Below are 26507 nucleotides of genomic sequence, written 5' to 3' on the forward strand. Positions count from 1 at the left end.
TACAGGCTTAGCTCCTAGTGAACCTAGAGTGTCTGTCAACTTGTTGAAGTCCAGACTAAACATTTAAAAAGACAAAACCTGTTGCTTGCTGTGAATTATTTTGGTGTGAAACTGTCAAAAACTATTTCTGTAGAAGTTGCCGGGGTAATCTCCTGTACAGACTTCCTTTCTGTCTTAGAGTGATGTGTCCCACGGCAGGTCTGCGGACTTTCTACGCTCTTATTTTGCACGTACAGAGAACCATTTTATTTTGTGTCCATTTTTTATTACTGACTGTATTTTGGTCAAAACTATGTGGTGATCAAAGAAATTTTCATTGTCAATAAAAAATTCTGTCAAATATTTGCCTAAAAAACTGTTTGCAGAAACGTGCCCATATTGTTGAGCCTCCATATCTTTGGATTTTACAGAATGAAAATACTGTGCTGTGTTACAGAGAGCACCATTGACTCTAGCCAATCATACAACACATACAAGACCAAACCATGCCAGCAGGTTAAGTGGAGGCAGTTTCCTAACCTCGAACTGCTTTGTTGTTTTGTATCTGTTGCGTTACTATCATGGCGATATTTGTATGCCAGACATCAGACTGCTATATCATTACCTGACACATCATTAAAACAGGATATCACATTTTTCAACTGTATCTTGGCTAAACATTTCTAGTAATATGGTAACTAGCTCCAAAGGGTTTTGAGGTCATAGGCTCTGTGTGTGTGCGCGCACGCGTGTGCATGTGCGCATGTCTGTGCGTATGTGCGCGTGTGCATGTATGCGTGTGTGCCGGCGTGTGTCTGTGCGTTCATGTGTGTGTGCGCGTTCATGTGTGTGTGTTGTGTGTGTCTGTGTGTGCGTGCGTCTGTGTTGTGCGTGCATGTGTGTGTGCGTGTCGGCGCACGTTTGTGTTGTGCGTGCATGTGTGTGTGTCTGCGCGATCGTCCATCATCAGCAAGCTCCTCTCAGAGTCTCCTTCACAGCCTTCTCAATGTCCTTGAACACTCTCGGATCTTCAATGGTAGGGGTGATCTATGAGACACAGGGTGAAGAAGTGATTTCACTCCCATCAGAGAGTGCCAAGTCCACCCCCTACCCCGCCCAGCTCTCTTTACTCAGACTACGCTTCACGCACGGCAGCAGGTGTCGATACAGACCCTGATAATGGGGTCGCTGCAGTGCTAAACCCTGACCTTTACATTACACAGACTCTTGAGAGGAAGCAGGATGCTGTTGCACAGGAGGTTCCTGAGCATTTTTAACCCAACATTCATATGTTGAACGCAAAGGTCTGAGTCAAGCTCACAAATCACCGAGTGGCTCTTTTTTTTTTTTTTTTTAAGAAACTCTACCTTATACGGCTGTCCGTTAACAAGTTTGGCCAGGGAAGATCGCGGGATTTTTCCTGAGCGGGTTTTGGGTAGAGCTTGGACGAAGAGAACCTTCCGGAAAGCAGCCACTGGCCCTATGGCGTTCCTCACCAAGCTCACCACCTCATTCACTACAGCGTCCTTCCTCTTCTGGAAGTCTGAAACAAACACACACACAAATGTTCACACACACACTGTTACAAATGTGGTCTACCCCATGCGTGCCTCAGGAGATAAACTCAGGTGTTCAATGGCAAAAACTACTTAGTGTGTACAGCTGGTGGGCGATCCCTGATGTGTTTAAAAATAAGTCGGAACGAACCCACTCTGAACCACTTGGGCACGTAAACTAAGCATGAGTGAATGAAAAAGAAAGATGCGTATGACGGGAGAGAAGAGGTGTGGACCTGGGAGTGGGAAAGAGAAATGTTAAAGGTATTTGAGAGTGACAGAAGAACAGTCAGTGATATTCTAGACCACCAAGACTTGATTTTCCTGTTGTTTGTGGCCTGCAGTCATGGTGTTTTATCATCTAACGGAAATGACAAATGCAGTCTGCTGGGTTTTGCTTCGTGACCAATTGCGTTTAAAATCAGTGAGATCACACCACCTCCCACACAACACACAGACGGCAAAAACATGAACTGAAAAGAATGGAAGAGACAGAGTACAACAATTTCACACTTCCATCAGGGTTCTTATCCCTGCAGTATTAATATTAACTAATTATGTATCACTGTGCAACTGATTTTCAGCTCGACCTACTACAAGTCACTGTTCTCTTTTCCAAAATTCCTCTCTGTATGCGCCCCCACCCCCTCTCCCCAGCTCCTCTCCCGGTCTCTCTCTCTCTCTCTGTGTCTCCCCAGCTCCTCTCCCGGTCTCTCTCTCTCTGTGTCTCCCCAGCTCCTCTCCCGGTCTCTCTCTCTCTCTGTGTCTCCCCAGCTCCTCTCCCGGTCTCTCTCTCTCTCTCTCTCTGTGTCTCCCCAGCTCCTCTCCCGGTCTCTCTCTCTCTCTCTCTCTGTCTCCCCAGCTCCTCTCCCGGTCTCTCTCTCTCTCTCTCTCTCTGTGTCTCCCCAGCTCCTCTCCCGGTCTCTCTCTCTCTCTCTCTCTGTGTCTCCCCAGCTCCTCTCCCGGTCTCTCTCTCTCTCTCTGTGTCTCCCCAGCTCCTCTCCCGGTCTCTCTCTCTCTCTGTGTCTCCCCAGCTCCTCTCCCGGTCTCTCTCTCTCTCTGTGTCTCCCCAGCTCTCTCTCTGTGTCTCCCCAGCTCCTCTCCCGGTCTCTCTCTCTCTCTCTCTCTGTGTCTCCCCAGCTCCTCTCCCGGTCTCTCTCTCTCTCTCTCTCTCTGTGTCTCCCCAGCTCCTCTCCCGGTCTCTCTCTCTCTCTCTGTGTCTCCCCAGCTCCTCTCCCAGTCTCTCTCTCTCTCTCTCTCTCTCTCTCTCTGTGTCTCCCCAGCTCCTCTCCCGGTCTCTCTCTCTCTCTCTCTCTCTCTCTCTGTCTCCCCAGCTCCTCTCCCGGTCTCTCTCTCTCTCTCTCTCTCTCTGTGTCTCCCCAGCTCCTCTCCCGGTCTCTCTCTCTCTCTCTGTGTCTCCCCAGCTCTTCTCCCGGTCTCTCTCTCTGTGTCTCCCCAGCTCCTCTCCCGGTCTCTCTCTCTGTGTCTCCCCAGCTCCTCTCCCGGTCTCTCTCTCTGTGTCTCCCCAGCTCCTCTCCCGGTCTCTCTCTGTGTCTCCCCAGCTCCTCTCCCAGTCTCTCTCTCTCTCTGTGTCTCCCCAGCTCCTCTCTCGGTCTCTCTCTCTCTCTCTCTGTGTCTCCCCAGCTCCTCTCCCGGTCTCTCTCTCTCTCTCTCTGTGTCTCCCCAGCTCCTCTCCCGGTCTCTCTCTCTCTCTCTGTGTCTCCCCAGCTCCTCTCCCGGTCTCTCTCTCTCTCTCTGTGTCTCCCCAGCTCCTCTCTCTGTCTCTCTCTCTGTGTCTCCCCAGCTCCTCTCCCTGTCTCTCTTTCTCTCTGTGTCTCCCCAGCTCCTCTCCGTCTCTCTCTCTCTCTCTGTGTCTCCCCAGCTCCTCTCCCTGTCTCTCTTTCTGTGTCTCCCCAGCTCCTCTCCCTGTCTCTCTCTCTCTCTCTGTCTCCCCAGCTCCTCTCCCTGTCTCTCTCTTTCTCTCTGTCTCCCCAGCTCCTCTCCCTGTCTCTCTCTTTCTCTCTGTCTCCCCAGCTCCTCTCCCTGTCTCTCTCTTTCTCTCTGTGTCTCCCCAGCTCCTCTCCCTGTCTCTCTCTCTCTCTGTCTCCCCAGCTCCTCTCCCTGTCTCTCTCTCTCTCTCTGTCTCCCCAGCTCCTCTCCCTGTCTCTCTTTCTCTCTGTGTCTCCCCAGCTCCTCTCCCTGTCTCTCTCTCTCTGTGTCTCCCCAGCTCCTCTCCCTGTCTCTCTCTTTCTCTCTGTGTCTCCCCAGCTCCTCTCCCTGTCTCTCTTTCTCTCTGTCTCCCCAGCTCCTCTCCCTGTCTCTCTCTTTCTCTCTGTGTCTCCCCAGCTCCTCTCCCTGTCTCTCTCTCTCTCTGTGTCTCCCCAGCTCCTCTCCCTGTCTCTCTCTCTCTCTCTCTCTCTCTCTGTCTCCCCAGCTCCTCTCCCGGTCTCTCTCTCTCACCACTTCTGAGCACACATAGTGCCAGTGGCACGTGACCCTTCAGAGAGTCCTCCAGTCCCACAACAGCGCAGTCCACCACCCCGGGATGCTGCAGCACTGACTGGAAAACACACGCACACACACACACACGCACACACACACACATACACACACACACACATACACACACACACACATACACACACACGCATACACACACACGCATACACACACGCACGCACACACACACACACACACACACACATACACACACACATACACACACACATACACACACACATACACACACACATACACACACACACTTTTTACTATTTTATAACCAATATCTTTATACTTGTTATGCTTGGTCAACTTTATTGTCATAGTCATACTTAGACTCTATTTATTTACTTAATATTCTTATTTTGAATCTATTTCTTCATTTCTCTTTTTGATTCCAAAAAGCATACTCCATGTTTCACCTCAATTAATAATCCATCAAATATCCATTTTAATTTTAATTAAAGGTCAGGAAGGCCAAGGCCTGGTCCGTGCTAGCAACAAACCAACACCACCCATATTAAATCAGGCTTCACTGTCTCGCTACCACTGGTCTTACCTCCTCAAGGGCCCCACTCGACAGCCTGTGGCCTGCCACGTTGATGACATCATCAGACCGCGCCATGATGTACAAAAATCCCTCCTCATCCATGTAACCAGCATCCATGGTGTCGTAGTAGCCCTGGAACAGGACAGCAGGAATCACACACACACACAGTGTGTAACCGTCAGAGCGAAGTCTAAACATCTCGTGTGATTTATGGGTTTAGACCAGGGGTCCAGAGTAATGACTGTGGTGGTTCTAGAGTACAGAAAGGATATGAAGGTGTGTGAGTTGCAAATCAAGCATGTACTCCACTGCAAAGTCAGTATGTGAATGTCAGAACATTGTCACAGAACTGTGAAAAGTCAGAAACAAATTATTTAACGTGATGTAGTGTTTCTTCTGTTTTTTTTTCCCTTTTGTTTTTACAGATGAATTAGATAACTGGTGGGCTTATTTTAATGAAATGATATGGGGCCCGTTTATGTAATATTAGTCTACCCGACGTTCACCACCAGGTGGCGACTTCTAACCTCCAAACCGAATACAACCAGTGATAAGACCAGAAAAATTAAAAAGCTCAGAATTTCATCCTTTATTCCCGGCTGTTTATTCGTTTGTTTGTTTGTTTAAACAATAACTTTGTTACTTTAATACTCTCTGAAAACAACCTTTCCAGCATGGTTACTGCCCTTTCTCCAGAACCTGAACTTCAGTAATTCATCAGCTTGCTACAGATATGCCTTTAATCAACTTCATACTACATTGTTTTACTACTTTGACATCCAAAAACTGCACAGGTATACTGTCCTACTTCTGGACATTTATCGCTTCACCTTTCAGCCTGGCACAACAAAACATTCTCTTAATTCGACTGCTTTACCACAGACTGTCACACTGGCCTCATTCAATCAGTAAATTAATTAAGTCAAGGAAACTCATTTGAAGCTTCAACTTTATCGCATGACAAAGAATGTCACGACTGACTGAACTAACAGTATCGGGGGGCCTACATCAGCTTTAAAGGTTTTAGAACCCATTTGTTTGTGGAAGGCACTCTAGCACAGACGCCGATTCAACCCAGCAGGCCCGGGTGTGTAACAGCGAGGGAAAACCCAAATGTGTCGTGACCCGGTACTGGATACGAGGACCTTTGTTTAAACAGTGCGGGCATTTGCCAGCATTCAAAACTTACAGGGAACTTTGAGAAGTACAGGTCCCTGAACAGCTCCGGGTTCTGCCAGAGCGAAAGAGCTGCACCAGGAGGCAGAGGGAGCCTGGGAGAGAGAGAGAGAGAGAGAGAGAGAGAGAGAGAGAGAGAGAGAGAGAAAGAGAGGGAGGGAGAGGGAGAGGGGGATTAGCATTATTAGCGTGTTACTGAACAGTCAGCAGCTCCTGGACTCCCACCAAGCAAAGACATGCTGGTTCTTGTTCTCCAGGTCAAGGACTTCAGCGGCCACTGACGGTCACTCTGCACAAAACCCATGTTGTAATCTTCCAGAAAAAAGCCATTTATTACGAAACCAGGCACCTTTTACTCTAGGCAACAACACCCTAGGGCATTCGTTATTTTATGCTAGAATATGTAGAAAAAATTCAACAAAATATACATCCGGACTGAAATTCTGAAACTACATTTTATTGTGTTACTGCACCTATTGTGCTGTATAGCAGTGAGGTATGATGTCCATACAGTAAACATGACTACACTAGATGGGACAAGCATCCCAGAATCCCTACATGTAGAAGTCTGCAGAAATATACTAAATGTTCAAAGAAAAACAGCAACTAATGCATGTGGGGCAGAATTAGGCTGATTTGCATGGATTTCCCATTCATAAGTTCTCCCTGTCTAAAATAATGACAAATTGTCCTTGGAAAAGGAAACAGCACCTCTTGCTGCAAAATATCTGGCAACGTACACAGCAGTTGTATTTACCCTCAAGACCAAGAGGACAGTTGTGTAGGCTGCGCAAATATCCAAAACTGCGCAAATATCCAATAACAATTTCACTGGTTAATGCTTAAAGAGCCAGAGGGCATTCTATGCCCTATGTAACATTCTAATGTAATGTTACATTAGAAAAAGTGCACTGTTTTACAGTCCACTTCTGTTTATTAGACTGCGTACACTTGATTCAGTTCAGCAAATAAAGTAGCACCTTTTTACACAGACCACCATGCACTAGCTTTCGCTGAAGGAATAACGGGGGTCTTTCTGAACGTCTTTACCCAAGACAGATGAGAAATCAGAAACAACTATCAAGATTTGCAAAGCCACAGATCGCTGGGGGGGAAGAGGGCTCAAAACTCCCAGTCTTAATGCTGAGCCTTGTTAGCGAATTGGCTAAGAATTAGTGTGGAAATCATGTCATGTCATGTCATCTGCTGCTGTCCTGCTGCAGAGGAACAGGTGACGCAACAGCCAAATAAAAGGTGAGACACAACACACAGACCACACAGGCTATGGAACACACAGACCCAGTGGAGGTTAGAACTAAAGAACTAAACTCACTAGAGACCCACAGAGATTTCTACATAAAGAAGTACCGCTGGTCGTCTGTGTGTGTGTGTGTGTGTGTGTGTGTGTGTGTGTGTGTGTGTGTGTGTGTGTGTGTGTGAGTGAGTGAGAGAGAGACACACACTTACTTTACCACAATATTTCCCAACATCCTTGGCTTCATCGGTTGCAGTTCATCATCAACCACAGTCACTATATAAAAGAAAGACATCCAGATTCAAAGCTTTAGCTTATTAAATGACATTGTAAAACAACCAGGAGTCAAACTATGAATAACAGAACAAAAGCAAGCCAACAAGTAACTGGATTTAAGTGACTGAATTCAGAGGCCTGAATAATAAATACCATTGAGGATTCTCACCGTTGTAGCCTGGAACAGGTTTGCCTGCTGTTCCAGCAGGGGGCAACAGTGAGTTGCCCAGGCCAATACATGATGCAGAGATGGCAGAACCACTCTCTGCAGGAAACACAAGTAAGTGTTAGGAAAAACATGTACGTACACACACACACACACACACACACACACACACACACACACACAGAGTCTGGAAAACAAAGTAAATGGGGGAATACGTTAAGGCTACTTTACATGTCACTTCTAATTTAGGGCTTAAAATAGACACAGGTCCATTCAGAGTTAGTTAGTATCGGTTCAGCGCACACACACACACACACACACACACACACACACACACACACACACACACACACACACACACACACACACACACACACTGTTTGCAATATTGCTTAATCTACAAACGTACTTCACAGCACACTTCATTCTCAGAGAGAGAGAGAGAGAGGCTCTTTAATGAGATGGTCTATCTTAACTGCCATATGGGAAAGACACAGGAGGCTTAACACTGCACATCATACTACCAACAACACCACCTATCTGTCTGAAAAAACAAATTTTTAAATAAACAACAAATACAATGTGTAAAAGGTGTGGTGTCCAAGCCTAGACATTCTCTGTATTCCAAACGGCTCCTCACCACTAAAGCCTGAGAGGTAGTTATGAAGGTGTGATTCTGTTACCTGAGGCAACATGGCACCACACACAGTCATGTTACCCAGCAGGGGGGAACTCGCCCAGCGAGTTCTGAGTGAGTTTGTCTCCTGTGCCATTATGCTCTGTTGAGCGTCCACAAGAACAGAGCTGAAGCTCGACAAGGCTGACAAACAGGCACTGACACACACACACACACACACACACACACACACACACACACACACACACACACACCCGCACACCCACCCACCCACACACACCCACAAACACACCCACACACACACGCAAAGCATGCACAGAGCGAGATCGCTTTTTACACGCCCGCCTGCTACATGGCCACACACACACTCCTCACTGGAAGCACGTCGGTTGCTCGGCAACAGCAATGACATCAGCAGCGCTGGTAGCTCACTTCACATCTCTGTGCAGCAGGAGGCACGGCTTAAAATAGAGGCCAGATGATGACCGGAGCACACGCGCCAGCGTCTCGCTCTGCCAGAGTGTGCAAGGGGGATGTAAGAAGTGTGTGTGTGTGCTCAGACTAGTGTATATACACATGACCATCAACCAGGGAAATTAAGGACTTCTGTCCGAACCATAAGCAAAGCCTCTATTGGTGCACTCTCTGAAATCTTCAAATTTTCATTTTTTAAAAACCTTTCTGATTACTGAGGTGTTAGGTGCTGAGTTAAGCTTAGAAAAGTCATATTACACATATGCAGCCACATATACTGTATATACACATATGTGATATATACTGGACCCCGTGTCCTGACAAGGTATAGAAACATAACAGACCCAGTGTGTGTCTGTAAAAGCGTGGCTCCACACCCACAACTGGGGGCTAGTTTGTGTTCTAACGGCGGTCGTGGTGAGTGCAGTGTAATGCAGCCAAGCCCACATTGACACATCAGCTGTCTTAATGAAGTCAGGCCCTTCTGACTGAGTGCAGCTCAGCCTGGGCAAGTTCATAGACACACACAACCACAGACAGATGTCGCATTTTTATATATATATATATATATATATATATATATATATATATATATATATATATATATATATATATATATTAATACACATTATATATGTATTTAAACCTACATATCTAGAGAGAGGCAGAGAAAGCGATTGCAGTGTTTGAAAGGTTAGAGCAGGATTCGCTGGCTCTCCCAGAGCAGGGAGAGAATAGAAAATCATGATGGTAATAAAATATTCACTGTAAGCATTAATACAGCAAAACACACGCGCACACACATGCACACAGGCCACTGCCACAGCGTACAACAATGCTCTCTGTCCGTAAATAATGGAATATCAATGCATGCAGAGTATCAGTGCGTATAGAGGACAGCCTCAGTGCACACCGTAGCTCAGTATGACACTAGAGAGTAGTTGCACTGCAGCAGTGTTGGTGGAATGCAATGTTAGCTACCGATTTTACTGTTGTTTTGGTGGGTGTTTTACATGTAAGATTTGACTGCATTAGAGAAAAAAATCTGCAAACTTATTAGATGTCAAGGAGGCATTTTTCTTTGTTTCCAGTCAACTTTTCGAAACAGTACTTTTGATAAATCAGCAACATCCGACAGAACTACCTCAAATTTCTTTGATGTGTAAATTTGGTGAATTGATTTTAATAACATATCCACCCAATAAACTTTCAAATGATATATTTCTGCCTTTAGGTTCTCTCTCTCCATCTCTATCTAGTATTGAAAGGCTGACATGAAACTCCAGAACAGGGAAATGATACCTGGATATGAGAGACAGAGGGAGGAGAGAGAAAGAGAGAGAGAGAGAGAGAGAGAGAGAGAGAGAGAGAGAGAGAAAGAAAGAATGGGGAAAGTAAGAGAAAGAGGGGGCTGTTAAAAAAATCTAATACTTTAATCTAAAGGGAAGGGTGTTTTTACACACACACACAGGTCTAAACTAATACCAATGTAAAGTTTAGAGAACTGAGAAAACTGCGAAGAGAGGAGAATAAGAAAGTAAAGAGAAAGAGGAAACCACAGAGAGATCCAGTAACTTTAACAGTGTCATTAAGTGAAAATAGCATTAACCTAATAGCTTGGCTATTTGCACAAGAAGGCTGTGTCTGCACACTACAGACAGGATGGGCTTGTCTTTGAGTGTCACTGACGCACTTTGACATGGACCAAATTCTGGACCAATGCTAATCCCAACCCTGTCTGCATATAGAGTAAAACACGTGCGTATGTCCATTTATGAATGCGTGCCTATGTTTCCCAGGAGCAGAAGTTATGGCTGCATTATGGACAGGTTGCAATGGTCTGGAGTCAGCAGATAAGACACTACTAATTTGCACCAACTCCGCCGATCACGTGCCGATAACACACCAATGAGATCTCAAACTTTCACATATGAAATTCGCCCTCAGAATCTTCCCGTGTAGATCGAGCAGGAACAGACTGATGAAACTGAAGACTCAGTAAATTAAGTTTGTCTTAAAGGTCCCCTATCATGGAAAACTAACCTTTCCTTACTTTATCGAGTTTTGAGTTGATGTGCAAATATTGTTAGTTTCAAAACACACTGTGCACCCTGATGTCCTCAGAATGGACTAATTTACATATCTCTGCCTATTCCTAGAGTACTTTAGCCCACCCACACACATTGCTGCTCTCAGATACATTTCGGCCCCGAGTGCTTTTTTAATGAGGCACAATAAGGGAAAACCGATAAAACTGAGCTCAATTTATCTTACATCTGTATTAAAGGTACAGTAAGAGAAAAGGCCTGTTGAATTCTAAGGGCCAGAGAGGGGCTGTAAAATGTTCATGTAAAAATGAATTATGAGTGCTTTTGGAACATAAAGCCACACACAATATAAGTAGACAGCAAGGAAAAATATAAAAAGAAAAAAATGTAGGATATAGGCACTTGAATATTTATTATTTTAGCAATAGATTTTTTGAGCTACTTTTAAATAGCGTTGCGGTTGCCATTATAGCAGTTTAGCACCAAATCCCTAACACTAAACTAATATTACATTTTGTTGGTTAATGTTAACATATAGCTAACCCTAGCTAGGTAAGAGCTTCTGGGTATGGAGCCTCTCACCCCTGCTGAGATAATTAGGCTGTCTGGCTAAGTTCTAAATCTATGAGTCTGTATTGTGCACTGCAGAAATAAGGTATTGAAAAACTGAAATTAGCAGCATGTATTTACATTTACTACCTTCATCCAAAGGTATTTACAAATCTGACTGAACACAGCTTGAGCAAATGAGGGTTAAGGACCTTACTCAGAGGCCCAACAGCGGCAACGTGGTGGTGGGGTTTGAACCGGCAACCTTCAAGTCAAGTACCTTAACCACTGAGCTACCACTGCCCAACTAGGCAAGTAGGTAAATAAAGAAACAAAGATAAAGAAATATTAAAAAGGAAAAAGTCTGATACCTCCATGCTATTTTCTGTGTGGTTGAGTAATGTGTTGTCCTCTCTACTCTCGCTCCGACTTTACTTTCTTCAATAAAACACTTTATTACACCTTCCGACCAAATGATTAATGTGTCACAATAGAGAGAGCCATGCTTTAGCTTTGTTGTGCATCACAAAATTGAAATGTACTATTCATCACAGAGAGATTTGTAAGAACACGTGCATATGGAACAGAAACAATTTAACAGCACTCAGACGAGAACCGAAAACAGATGCTGGAGAGAATGCTTTGTGGTAAAGAATGATACTGTTCGTACTTAACAATGCCAAGCACGTTTATTGCTGAATACAGGTTATGGCCAAATCAGTATAATAAAACAATGTTACTATGTGAACTTAGTATAAGCAGTGCAAATGGTATTTCCATGTACATGGCAACATTATTTAAGGGTAAAGAGCGTCGGCCGTCATTTATACAAAGTGTCTGTGATATACCTCTGCTTACCATGTGGAATGTTCTAGTGTGAGTCTTCTTACACTTAGTGTAGATAGCATATGTCCAGCAATAAGCAGGTTAACAGTAGCTTTAACCACGCTAAAACCAACATGCACTCCCTGCTTTTACCATTTGCCCAATATCTGCTGCCATTAAAAAATCCATCAACCTCATCCTCCCAGTCTCAATAATCCCCCACCTTCTCCTCTCCACACCATGAGCCTGAAATCATGCAACTATAGGAGAAGGGTTTAAGAGTGTGTGTGTTTGTTTAACTCACCAGTCTGCCACCAGTGGTCTAGAACTGGGACATTAAAGCTCCGTTTTGCCCATTCTAGTGTCTCTAGGTCGCAGCGTTCTCCAGCCACAAATAAAACCCTGAGACTAGAAAAAGCAGAAAAGGAGAGTCACAGACTCCTTATAACATACTGCACAGACGCATTATAACATACCTCATTAACATACCACACAGACTCCTTATAACATACCTCATTATAACATACTGCAGACTCCTTATAACATACCTCATTATAACATACCGCAGACGCATTATAAAATACATTATAACATACTGCACAGACGCATTATAACATACCTCATTATAACATACCACACAGACGCATTATAACATACCTCATTAACATACCACACAGACTCACACAGACGCATTATAACATACCTCATTAACATACCACACAGACTCCTTATAACCTACTGCACAGATTCCTTATAACGTACCTCATTATAACATACCAGATGCATTATAACATACCTCATTATAACATACCTCATTATAACATACCTCATAACATACCGCACAGACGCATTATAACATACCTCATTATAACATACCTCATTATAACATACTGCGCAGACACATTATAACATACTTCCTTATAACATACCTCATTATAACATTCTGCGCAGACACATTATAACATACTTCCTTATAACATACCTCATAACATACCGCAGACGCATTATAAAACATACCTCATAACATACCGCACAGACGCATTATAACATACCTCATTATAACATACCGCGGAGACGCATTATAACATACTTCCTTATAACATACCTCATAACATACCGCACAGACGCATTATAACATACCTCATTATAACATACCTCATTATAACATACTGCGCAGACACATTATAACATACTTCCTTATAACATACCTCATTATAACATACTGCGCAGACACATTATAACATACTTCCTTATAACATACCTCATTATAACATATTGCAGACTCATTATAACAGACCGCACAGACTCATTTAATATAGTGTGTATTGTAAACACTCGAACAGACAAAGAGAAAAAAAACTGTGGCTGTGATGAGACAATCATAAAGGTCAAAGTTATTGTTTTCACATTTATTTTTCACATATTGGATTGTAAATCCAAATAGAAAAGGTGTTGAAAGGAAAATTTGCCCTGAGACTATGAGATATTACTGTACTGAGAATATATCAAAATAGGCAGACACATACGAATAGACTGAAAGCATAAACAAAACGTGACAGCAACCAATGCTTATTTGGAATAAAACAGAAATGTTTATTAGTTTTATCATGAGTAGTGCAGTAAATATAACGAAAAGAAAAGATGAAAAAAAGCCCTTTATGCTCTCAGAACACAGAACACTGTCACCTGCAATTCCCTTGCTGTCCTGCAGAGGCGCTGTCTGGACCATGAAAGGTAACAGTGATGGAGGAATAGGCCCATAGCAAAGAGCGGCTTTCACCATGCAAACAAAGGCTACGCCTCCACCTAGGGTCAATGTCAGGGGTGGGTGGGTGTGGGTGTGGGTGTGTGTGTGTGTGTGTGTGTGTGTGTGTGTGTGTGTGTGTGTGTGTGTGTGTGTGTGTGTGTTAGATTCCAAATGCGTTCACTCAGAGCAGCCACAGTGGATATGACACATTTGTATCCCTCGTTATTTTTCTTATGTGCATACCTGTACATTTTGCTCATACTGTTGCATTTGGTATTTATTATTTCCCTTTTTAAATGCTTTGTACAATCAGAATACAAGAGGCAGGCACCGTACATGCAGGTAATAACCTTCGTAGTCATGGAGACGGTTTTATGTATATCCGGGGGTGTCCCAAAACAACATAACCCATTTTACAAGCACATGCTGCAGAGGCTGGACACACTGGTTCTGTGGTTAACAGAGGCACAAGGCTAACAGGCTGGAGGCTGTGGACAAGGCGAAAAGTCCAAAAACACTCATTGTTTACATACCAGCATTTTCTTGAGTGCATCATGCAAATTGCTTGTAAGAGATATGCTCTCTCTCTCTCTCTCTCTCTCTCTCTCTCTATAGAGAGAGAGAGAGAGAGAGAGAGAGAGAGAGAGAGAGAGAGAGAGAGAGAGAGAGAGAGAGAGAGAGTGAGTGTGTCTGTGTGTGTGTATGTGCGCGTGTGTGTGCGCGCTGGCTGGCCTTTTCTGTATTTCTGTATATGTTTGTGCTCTGGTCTCATCACAGCATCTCTGCTGGCTGGTTCTCTGGGCTGGAAGGCGCTCTAGTGGGGTCACGCCGTGCTCAAAGAGCTCCACTCCAGCCCTGCACACGTCCTCTTAGGCCCGTCCCACCCTGATCTGTTCCCTGACGGTGGAGGATTCAGGGCCACCAACTCTGAGATATTCTACTGCACAGTGACACAGCAGTAAAGACACTCAGCAACAGATATCCATCCACACTATAAGAACAAAAGTATTCGCACATTACATGCACATTACCCCTACAGGAGCGTCCCATTCAGAATCCATAGGCGTTAATATGGAGGTCCGTTTCCCCCCCGCTGCAGCTATAATAACCTTTACTTTTCTGAGAAGAAAAAAGTATTAGTGAGGTCAGACACTGATACTGGAAGAAAGCACCTGGCTTGCAATCTCTGATGCAATCGCTGATGTTAAAGCCAGAGGAGGTTTGGGACACTAGTTTTTGGGTCAGCAGGGTGTTGGTGAACTCGCTCTGGAACTTTGCGTGGTCTTTTGCTTCATTGCAGAGGTTCCTAAACGCTTCTCATTTTCAATACACCCCCCAGAGTTGATCATGAAATATGTAGGAGGTAAGAAATTTCACTAACTTCTTTTAACAGAGGCATCATGTTACAAGTATCAAGATTGAATTCAGTGAGCTCTGTAGAATGACCTATTCTTTCACAAACGTAAAGGCAGACTGCATGGCTGGGACCATGATCTTATAAACCCGTGGCAACGGCACTGAATAAATTCAGTGATTAATATGTGTGTGTCAAAGCCGTGCAATGTTTTGGTACTCATGCCTAATCTGAGATTTACAATAACTAAAGTAGTTAATGGCAACCAGGTGAATGCTTTTACTTTTTAACATGTCATTTACATTCAATGTAAAAATATAATACCTTATAACAAAACACTTCATTAAGGAAAGGCTTTGACTCACAGGTAAAAACATGCCGTGTTTAAAATACAGTTTATTGTGTTCTGAGGCCACTGATGATATGCTGCAGTCTCCTGGGTACTCCTTATTAGAGATTAGAGAATATGGCAGTCTGATGTGGCATCAGACGTGTTGTTTGAAGGTGAAGGCACATTGCACCAGGATTTCGGAACTGACACTAAACAATCCAAAGGTTGGCTGCGTGCATGACTTTTGGGAAGCCTCTAGTGCTCAGTGCTCTGGTTCAGCGCTAACGTTAGAGTAGAGAACTTACAGGAGAACATTGGTGTTGTGCTAAATATGTGAACATGTGGAAGCTTTACATTGAGGGTGTGAGTGCAGGTTAGCGAACGAACAGAAGCCCTTGGAGCAACAGCAGAAATGGCTCTGATCGTATGGATTATGGCACACGTACCCACATGGAGGGTATTCTTCATAAAAACAGTAACCAGGGGGTGGGGCATGGGTGTGGTTACCTGTAGAGGGGAGTGGTTACCTGTGAAGGGGGAGTGGTTACCTATAGAGGGGGAGTGGTTACCTGGTGAGGACAGACAGACAGATGCCTCTTAAGGAGAGTGGTTACCTGTAGAGCTGAGATTTACCTGCTAAGGTTGTACCGTCTCCCGTGGGAGGCTTTTGGGTCTTGCTGCCGGATTGCTCTGATAGCGGTCGGGGCAGTAAACACAGAAACTGTTCCATGCTCAGACATGACACGGAAAAATGCGCCTGGATCCGGAGTCCCCACGGGTTTTCCCTGCAGACACACACACATTGCTACACACACAGATATGGGTGTAAACAGCAGCTTGGCATATTTTAATTTTAAGAAATCCACAACTTTAATTCAGGCCAAGCTCCTTATTAGCACAAATGATGCTTGATTAGCCTCTAAAACCCTTTAAACTATGTAACCATGTAACTATGTCACTGATATTGGCGTGACGGAGGAATTTTATAGTACCTTAGCAAGTTCCCGTGTCACAGCTTGGTTGAGCAGACCTGGGTGAACTCTGACCTCCCTTCCCACTAAACAAAGCCTTCCTACTTCCCATGAAGACAAAGTGAACAAAAGCCGAATCCTCTACCCATTGCAGAGTAAAACTCGTACGGGAGTGCAAACCACGTGTGTGGGTACGCATGATTAAAAACACGAATGGAAGGTGATGTACTACCATCAATAATAGATGAGACTAAAGGTCTGAGAGACAGCCTGGAGGGAAACAGCAGATTAGCATGAGCTAATCAGTTCTCCCCTGCCCTCCAGAAACTGATCAGTCCAAAAGAAGCCACAGGCAGGTCTATCACCACCAAGCCAGAAGCCAAACCGAGCTGGCCAACAAGAGCCAACGGACTCCGCTCTCTACACTGGGAATTCTCCTAAAGAACGCGGGGGGCTGGATATTTTTTTTTAACAGTTTGCCCCAGTCTTTTTTTGGTGGGCTGCAAATGAACCGATCGCTCCCTCGTTCAGCGCAGAGGAGCTGGAAGGTCACTCACAGCGGCAGTGCCTGGCCGCCCCCCCACGGTTCATCTCTGTAATCCGACGGCAGGACGCGATCTACGGTTCAAACACACACAACATGCGCAGGGAAAAAAAACCCTAAAAAAACAACGTACTTCGTAGAGCACCGTGGTGTTGCCATGGAGAAGCGGAGCATAGCAGATGTAGGAGTGGCCTACCACCCAGCCCAGATCAGAGGCAGCCCACCATACCTGGGAGAGACACACAGAAAGAAAGACTAATTGCATCATCACAGTGTGTGGCAGAGCTCTTTAATTAGCTGGTCGGCCTCTACTGCCATATGGAAGAGACATGGGTGGCGTATGACGACATGTGACTGGTACGAGAAGTCAAACGCTGCCGTTATCCAGCTAGAACTGCGCTACTCATGTGCTGCTATGGCTTACCTCACCAGGATTCAGGCCATAGACATTAGACATGGTCCAGTTCAACATCACGGCATATCCTCCTGTGTCTCTAACGACCCCCTAGACGCAAACAGGGAGAAAGAGAGAGAGAGAGACAGAGAGAGAGAGACAGAGAGAGAGAGAGAGAGAGAGAGAGAGAGAGAGAGAGAGAGAGGGAGAAACAGTGAGGGAGAAAGAGAGAGAGAGACAGAGAGAGAGAGAGAGAGAGAGAGAGAGAGAGAGAGAGACAGAGGGAGAAACAGTGAGGGAGAAAGAGAGAGAGAGAGAGAGAGTGAGTCAGAGAAAGGAAAAACAGGGAAGGAAAGGGGAGGATACAGAATGAGAAGGAAGGAAAGAAGAAAAAAAGACAGACAGAAAGAAAAAAGAAAAAGAAAAGGAAATGTGAAAGAGAAATAAAGAGACTTTCTTTAGAAATTCAAAGCCATACCACACATCACTGTTGGTAAATGGCTTCCTAACTGTGCGCTTGTGGCAAGTCTGCTACAGGCAAAACAACATCAAACAAATAGAGGTATGATTTATTCACGCCAAAGGGACGAAGGGAGTAGCGCTCTGGACTCATATATGCAAGAGATATTTTGTGTTCAGGTTCAGTAAATAACCGTACCTGTGTGCTGATTGCCACTGGGGCTATATATCCCACAGGAGATTGAGTGTGTTTGTGTCTGAGTGAGAGAAACAGAGAGAGAGAGAGAGAGAGAGAGAGAGAGAGAGAGAGGGACAGAGGGAGAGAGAAATCTTAGGGGAGCAAGAGAGCGAAATCTAGAAAATTAGAGACAGCACACGAGACAAAGAAAGTGTGAGAGTGAGAGAGAGAACAAGCGATAGAAAGCTAGAGAGACAGAAAAAGATGAAAAGATAAAGAAGACAGTGAGAGACAGCAGTGTGGGGGTGGGGGATCTAATGAGAGTGATAGCTGCTAGGGTGGGGTAAGCAGAAGCCACATCATCCACCCCTCAACAGCTTCCCTGCCCTCCACCGCACGTGCCCCGCCCAGGGCAGTCGACAGCTCCATGCCCCGTACCAGTGAGCTAGCGGTCAGGACACCAAACCCGACATGGTCACGTATTTGGCACTTGGACGTTGGATCCACAGCTGTGTTAGGCTTCGCGGGTGTTCCAGTGTGTGTACCTTAGGGCTCCCGGTGGTACCTGACGTGTACAGCACGTAGAGGGGATGGTCTGCCGGGACAGACACACAGTCGTGGGGGCGGGCCACTGCCAGCTCCTCCTCCCAGTCCAGCGCTACATCTGGGGACATGGACACCTTCTCCTGCAGGAGAAAAGAAACAGGACCTGGGACAGCAGCTAGAGACGAGCTGTAGTATACGTCACCCTACGTGCAAATGTTTCTACTGAAACCTCTGGGCAGAATAGCAGATACCGAGTGGGAATGAGCATGAATCCCACACAAGGATCGCAGAACAGAAGTAAAAACACAGATATCACCAAGTAGATGGACACGCTCACAGCTAAAATATACACGTGGGCGTTGGTGAGCAGATGATGGCGCAGTTTGGAAAGGTCAGGAGCTCTGCTGATATTTTTACTCGAAGATACGTTTTTGGCGCTATTCAGAAAAAAGGCACTGGATGTTTGTATGAAAATGTAATGTTTACCTCTGGAACTTTCTGTGTTATTATCTACAGGTAAATGGCTAAAAACGTGCATCAATACACATCGGTACACAGGGAAGAACATTGTTGACAGGCCTAGCACCGCCAACAGGGGTCACTGGACACCCTCAGAGATGGAGATGGTAGACGTGAGGGGCGAGATTCTCTCAACTGTGAAAGAAGGCATAACTACGTTATTGAGGTCAGTTAAAGACTGCCTTCACTCACCAACTCGTCTAGAAGTAGCCCGACTACAAGAAAAATGTCTTGATATGGAGGGGCAAATGAGATCGAATATTCACATGTTAAATGTCACAGAGAGTCCAGACTGGATTTCTATTTCTTGGTGCCAGGCTGAGCTAACGAAGATGCATTTCTTTGCTACACAATGGTCTTCTCTCTTTAAATGCAAATGTATCTTGGTTTATTCAGTGACCTTAAATGGCAAATGTACATCTAAAATCACAGACTTCTTGGCTGCCAGGTAAGATCTGGGAGCTGGAATATATCTGTAAACCATCCAGTAAAAAGAGTTCCATCCTACTTGAAACAGCTTGGGGTAGGAATCCTTTCAACAGGAAACACATCTGCAGACACCTGATCACTTCAGATTGCGAGGTGAGTGGGTCAGTTATACCACTCCACTTTTAGTGCAAAATCAAGGGGAACAGCAATACACACTAACAAAACTGGATCCTGTGGACGTGTGGAGGCCGATGATTATCTTGCCCTTTTTAAATCAGCTAATTCAGTCAAACTTTGGCGTAACTGATGTATGGCGCTTCTGTAACCATATATCGTGGAACTATACATGTTCATAAAACATACTGTCGTATAAATGGCTTTTTTTGATAAAAACCTTCTATCCTTGGTTACCGACTGTGAGTATCATGCCATTGTGATATCCGTTCATTAGCATTGCCCCATTAGCAATGACTTAATGTATACCAATCCTCTAGAAAGACAAGAATCCAGCTGAATGTGGCTCTTATTGTCCAATCTCACTCCTTAATGCAGATTGGAAAACACTGGCTAAAATGCTCTTAGGCTGGAACATATCTTACCCATAGTCATATCTGATTTATCAAACATAGGCAATTGCACTTCAATACACGTCGGTTATTCAACATTTTTTATCGTCCCACACTGCCTGACGTCTCGGAGATGATCCTTTTTTTCCCTCAATGTTTTCACTTTGGAACATGGCACAAGGCAAGCGTGTCCTCCGTCACATCGTTTGCCTTGGCCAGTGAACCACTGGCCTACATACATAAAGGAGGACTAAAGCACAACGTCCCTTTGTGTGCAGACCTGCTTTCGTACCAGTCTGAACCCTGAGCTAGTCAACCGAAGCTACTTCACACACTGACCAGCTTTGGGAAAGTATCTGGATACAAAGTTAACCCAGAGAAGAGTGAACTCATGTCCATACATCAGGTGATCCATTCAGCTACACTGAGTCTGTTCCCATTCAACGTAAATACTAAGAAGTTTAAGTTTATGGATCTTTATGAAGCCAATTTCCCCCTCTCATAACCAGCCTGAAACAAAACCTTGAGTGATGGAATCTATGTCCTTTATCCTTAGAGTGAATATTATTAAAATGAATGTAACACTTACATTTCTATTTTTGTTCCAAAACATTCCAATATTTTTAACAAAATCCTTTTTTAAGCACATTGATAAATTGATTATTGAGTTCATATGGAATTAAAAAACAAACAAACTAGAATTCGTAAAGGAAAGCTGCAAAGACACTGATTACACAGTGGTCTGTCACTGCCAAATCTTCAATATTGTTATTGGGCCTGTAATATACAGTCACTGTTATACTGGATCACCATGTAACATAACTGTATATCTGTATATATATATATTTATATTCAATTACCTTGTTACACAACAACTGTAGATATGTTATTATACGAAATGGATCTGTACATTCTGTAGATTGTGTACATATATACCCAACCATATACATTGTACATTGTGTATATAATCATAATATACATATATTGTACATACATTGTTAATATATTTTGTACAGACATAGAATATATATATTTATCTTGCATATATATATTTCACATATAGAGAATATCTATATTTCTCTATGCACCCCTGTTTTCTTTTCCTCAGTTTGGACAGAGCACTCTCCACCATTTCACTGCGAGTTATACTGTGTATGACTATGTATGTGACGAATAAACCAAACTTGAACTTGAAACTTGAACTGGATCGACTCCCCAAATGACCAAGAGAAACCCAAGTGGTTATTTTTGGGAAGAGAATCATGTAGTTCTGTTTCCCTACATGCTTTGCTCTGTTCAAATGTCCCTGTGCCTGTGCCTATCTGCATATACGATCAATTCATTTGTGAATTTTGTGAACACTCCTTTAAAATGTAGACACAATTTAAATACGCTTTCTAACATAAGGAACATCCAGTACATGCTCCCACAGATAGAAATCCCATGTTCATTTCCTCAGTCATTGGCAGGACCTTTATAGAATATGCAAACAAGGGGTTTTCCACAGTAAAGGATTTCTTTATGGATAACAATTTTGTTTCATTTGAATAGCTCAGCAAAATCTGGACTATTCCCCAGATACGGTCTTTGATATTTGCAGCTCCGTAGTTTCATTTCATCACATTACTCCCAATTTCCCACCTTACCATCTAAAGCTCTTCTGGATGCTATTCTTGAAATGAGCCCGAACTCTCTATATTTCATTCAGAAAGTCTGGAGACTCTAAATGTATTAAAATAACAGCTGGAGGACGTAGATATACAGAATCTTGTCTGGGGAATCATGGTTTACCTAGAACACATGACTCTGCCAAAGACATATTGTGATGCAGTTCAAGACTGTCCACCATCTACACTGGTCCAAAGTAAAACTCGCAAACTTTTCACCAAAAACTGACCCCACGTGACAGGTGCAGAACAGAAACAGCCACCCTGTCACACGTGGTAGTCACGCCACAAAATGACTTTTTTTTGGGAATCAATGTTCACTTTCCTCTCAATTTTGGAAACCCTCTCCACTGGTGGCCATATTTGGAGTGATGTCACAGGCGGGATAACTTGGTGCTGCTTAAATGGTATGATAAGTCCTAAGACCTTCTTTTATTCACGGGGTTAAAGATCCAACGTACTAAATCCGCTACACTAACAGATGATGGTGCAAGATTTTACTCTGTCTGGCAGCCTGTCAGAAAAATGTGGAAAATGTGTATGTGTAAGTATGTGGAAAAAATGGACTCTGTACATACTGGATTATAAGACCTTATGAGCACTATACGTTCTGCTGTTATTACCACTGTTGTGATCCTTATTGTCACTGAACTCAGCTACTTTTATTTGTCTGCCTGTTGAAACGCTACGGCTCTGTTACTGTGATGATGTTGGGGTGCAGGGGGGTTCTGATCTGATATGATCTGATTTTTCCCCCCCATATATGTGTGTGTGTGTGTGTGTGTGTGTGTGTGTCATGGAACGCTCACCTCTCACTGGTCACATGGTACGGCCGGCCGTGTGCAGTAGGAGTGTCTTGTTTGTCTTGATTGTAATCACACCTACATGTTTGCACACACCTGCACCCAGTTAGTGTTGTTCTGTGTTTATGTATTTAAACCCCTGTTGGTGTGTGATGTCATTGCCTCTGTTCACTTTGCCTTTGTTAGTGTTCGCATTGTCAACACCCGTGTTATATTTAAGTGCCACTGTGTATGTATGTCAATAAACGTCCATCTCCGTCGAGGGAGTCTGTACATCCTGCTCCGCACCCTTTGGCACACAGGCCGTTTTTTGTTGTTTTTTTCTCCCCACAACTGAAACCTGCTCCATCAGTCTTACAGACTTACAGTGTACTGCATCACAAATCTTCACTCTCTTAAAATATTAAAAGACAGTAAAAATTCAGGCTGAAGCCAGATAAAACTTCCTCACTCTGAGGACAGGCATCTGGAGTGATGTGCTGTCACTGAGCTCAGGAAGAGCTTGAGAAGGGAGGCCGAATTTGCGTGCTCTGCAGCTGCCTGCAAATTCGATTTCTGCCTGGTTTTTGGGACTTGTTTCAGATTTCTGATACAGGGGTTGTGCTTCTCTCCTGCATTCATGTGTGTGCACACTCACACAAACACACACACACACACACACACACACACACACACACACACACACACACACACACAGGCCCTCGAGTCCCTTCTCCACCTCCACATCACAAAAGGAACTTCTTCCAACGGTTTCCATGACAACACAGGAAGTAGCTGTTTGAGCATTTTCCTGAGTTACATAATTACCATAACAAGTGTGTGTAATACATGCAACACCAGCAAAATAAACAGTTCAGCTGATCCAACTACCATAAACACTTTAAGCCATTTTACAAAAGGAACAAACAAACGAGTACCAGGATATCACAAACCAAGTGAGAGCAGCACACTTTCACCTCAGCGTTTTGGTTGAGAGGTGCTTTAGACTCAGCTCAGGGTCCAGCGGTGACTGGCTGAAGTGGCTGTGTTAGCATAATTGGCGAGTGGCAGAAGGCGGAAATTGACTGGCTCCCATTAACACGGCTCAGCCTGTCTCACTGCCAGCCCCCTGAGGATCCAGCGCACCAGACCAGCAGAAGAAGGCACTTATGCACTTTTATTCCACCCCAGCGTCAGCGGCGGAAACTAATTAAAGCTAGCCGCTTTTCCCCCGTTGTTTCACTGGCGTGTAATCAGACCTCCCTTGTAATGGGGCTCCAGATAAGCAGTGCATGTGACAAATAAAACATATCTTTTTGCGCTTAAACTGCAGATATGAGTCGAGTAAAAGTACTTGCTGCTGCTGATGTACTACACCAACTCCCAGCATGCACAGGTACGCTCCATGTCGGACTCAAACGTCCAAGATGCGCATTCTCTCAAAACCCATGGATGAAAAAAAAACAAAAAAAACAAGGGGCACTCGTGACAAATCACACAAGCGTGATTGGTTAGCCTGTGACAGAGCGTAAAAAAAATAAGACCAAAGCTGGAGATTCCAACGAACTTCGCCTGTCCGCAAAACGATAGGCTTACGCCCAAAGTCTGGGGCGTACAGCCTGCAGAGACCGCAAGTCGTGAGTTTTCTCACCATGCCAGGCCGGCTGTAGACGAGGACCTTCTGAGGTCGGTGGCTGCTGAGCTGAAGAGCTTTCTCCACAAGGGGGATGTACTCCACTCTCCGGCCAGGCTCAATGCCGAACGACGCCGTCACCAGAAGCTTGGGCTACCACAAAATATTTTTCATATTATACGTGCACATCCAGTCGCAATATACCGTACCATCCGTGCAAGGTACAGTGGTACATCAATAGATCGGCCTGTGTTACCTTAATCAAATGTAATTATGTATTTGTTTAAAACAGGACTTTCTTGATTCAGAAGCTCCCCCCCTACCCCAAAACATTAACAGGGAACATCTGAAACCAGTCAGGATGCCCAACCTGCACGGGAAGTACAGCCTTCGACAATAATGACATTATACAGGCCAATATGTCAAGAGCAGTTAAGATCTGGGCTAACGTGCAACCTCGTGATCCTTCCACTGAGTGTGTATAAGGTAAGCAATCCTAATCAGCATTATTCTCCCAGTACCAGTGCTGCAGACCTCACACACACACACACACACACACACACACACACACACACACACACACACACACACACACACACACACCACCTTTTGTGTTCCATCAGCTTCAACCTGATTCCGTTCCATTAGCCAACTCTCGCACTCCTCGTGATCTTAGGAAATGTGTGCTAGATCTCTCCTGTCCTGAATCAAAAGCTTTTCACAGTGGTTGCAGTAGTTGACCTCATGCTGTGCACATTCAGTGTTGTGCCTTTGCCCGTTCCGTCATGCTCGGCTGACCTTGGCATGGGTGATGCGGACAGCGAGCTCTCTGGAAGCGAAGCCCCCGAAGATGAGACTGTGAGGGGCACCGATGCGGGCACAGGCCAGCATAGTGTACATGGCCTGGGGCACCATGGGCATGTAGATCACCACCACGTCTCCCCTCTTCACGCCATGCTTCACCAGGACCCCTGCTAGCCTGGACACCTGCATGCGTGCACACGCACACGCACACACACACACACACACACACACACACACACACACACACACGTTCTGGTGAAGCAGGAGCAGCTCCAGATGCTAGCATGAGCACGACATGGGTCTCATATGGACCCCTAACTAAAACGATTCCTCTGTCGCTCCAAAGCTAGTTTGTTCAGTTTTCAAGAAGCGTGTTAAAGCGTGTTCCTTTTTTTTTAAGCTCAGGTGCAGTTCCTAATTTAAAAGAACTTGCTGCTGCAGCACTAGAAACAGACAAGAAAGTAACAGCTGTTCAAATGCTTTAACAGAGCACTACACACTCGTGCGCAGTAGAAGGTGAAAGTGGAGCTTCAGTGTGAAGCGCACTCCCGAGGTCTGTGCCTCTCGGCACTCTACCTGATCTTGCACCTCCCTGTAAGTGATGACGCGTTTGGTGCCAGTGACGGGGCTGTCGTGTATGATGGCCGGCTGCTCACCCCTGCCCGTCTCTACGTGACGATCCACTGCGTTGTAGCACATGTTCAGCTCTCCCCCCACAAACCTGATTAAATATGCGAGTGGTGGAATGATTATACAGTCATTCACATTACTTTCACGCAACTCTGGCTTGGAGATCTACCGCCCTGCGAGGTCCACCCTCAAGCCATTGCACCTGCTCACTCTTATTATTTTAAATGCATTTTTGCCTCCTGATCATATGAGACAAAAACAAATGACGTAAAGACATGCGGGCATATTCCCAGGGCTCTGTGGAGGAGTGGTCATTGCTGTTCCTGGAACAGCCTGGGAAGAGCCATACCCTCCAGTCAAACCTACAGAGCTCCTAACTGAAGTTTATTACCCAAATGCAGAAGGTTTTACCCTCAGCTGCCAGGAGAGCCACTCTACCCTGCTAGACTGGAGAACTACATATCCACAGCAGAAATCTTAGCGGACCCGTCACTAAACAAACGGCGCTCTTACCATTTGGGAAAGATCAGGTCCGTGCTGTCGAGCGCTCGTGTCCACGGCTCGAACCACGCAACGCCTCGCGCCGCATCTGCCCAGAAGTTCGCGGGCTGGTCTCGTGCTTTGCAGAACGCTTCGTCGCGCGTGTACTTTACTGAGAGTGCACGCGAAAACGAGTTTCTGGCGTTTGTTCTAAACGCCAAAAACTCGCGCGGACCCGCGAGAGCAGCTACACTCAAACGCCTGGGTTTCACCTTCGCCCCTCCCGTCGTCGGGTTAAGTTTAGGCTGTGAGAAACTCCGAACAAATTTGCTTACAGCAGGGGTTTGAAAGATTCGCATTTCGCGCCTGGATGATGGTTTTGCTTTGTCAGAGAAACCGCAAAAGCCGAATACTGCACATACAGCAACTTTCCCAACCTCAAAAATGGCTGATCTGGATCGTATTTGAGGAAACGGCCAG

At 44.9% G+C, this 26507-nt stretch overlaps 1 protein-coding gene across 3 annotated transcripts; it reads right to left on the bottom strand.

The window, feature by feature from the left end:
- Window positions 1–243: 243 nt before the first annotated feature.
- acss3 (acyl-CoA synthetase short chain family member 3) lies at window positions 244–26507 on the bottom strand. 3 transcript variants are annotated; one of them, XM_026997617.3, is made up of 16 exons: window positions 26061–26507; window positions 25494–25638; window positions 24912–25100; window positions 24132–24266; window positions 18517–18657; window positions 17365–17445; window positions 17074–17169; window positions 16059–16210; window positions 12298–12401; window positions 7464–7559; window positions 7231–7294; window positions 5777–5858; window positions 4597–4719; window positions 3996–4095; window positions 1347–1522; window positions 244–1026 (listed from the first exon to the last, which is right to left on the bottom strand). In XM_026997617.3, the coding sequence occupies exons 1-16, from the start codon at window positions 26384–26386 to the stop codon at window positions 946–948; spliced, it is 2091 nt and encodes a 696-aa protein (XP_026853418.2). In that variant the 5' UTR covers window positions 26387–26507; the 3' UTR covers window positions 244–945. The 3 variants fall into 3 exon arrangements, with proteins under 3 accessions (XP_026853418.2, XP_081579299.1, XP_026853419.2); XM_081723173.1 differs by lacking the exon at window positions 24132–24266 and having other exon boundaries at window positions 26061–26505; XM_026997618.3 differs by lacking the exon at window positions 25494–25638 and having other exon boundaries at window positions 26061–26191.

This window comes from Electrophorus electricus, chromosome 11, assembly GCF_041902795.1.
Source record: "Electrophorus electricus isolate QZ-2024a chromosome 11, ASM4190279v1, whole genome shotgun sequence".
NCBI lineage: Eukaryota > Metazoa > Chordata > Actinopteri > Gymnotiformes > Gymnotidae > Electrophorus > Electrophorus electricus.

What these genes read in the sequence shown, in the direction of transcription:
- acss3 (XM_026997617.3), bottom strand. Translation starts at nt 26,386, where the DNA reads ATGCGAATCTTTCAAACCCCTGCTGTAAGCAAATTTGTTCGGAGTTTC. An exon ending in CGAGTGGGGCCCTTGAGGAG is followed by an intron (nt 4,096 to 4,596) that starts GTAAGACCAGTG and finishes TGTGTTTTCCAG; the next exon opens with TCAGTGCTGCAGCATCCCGG. An exon ending in TTAACGGACAGCCGTATAAG is followed by an intron (nt 1,027 to 1,346) that starts GTAGAGTTTCTT and finishes TGTGTCTCATAG; the next exon opens with ATCACCCCTACCATTGAAGA.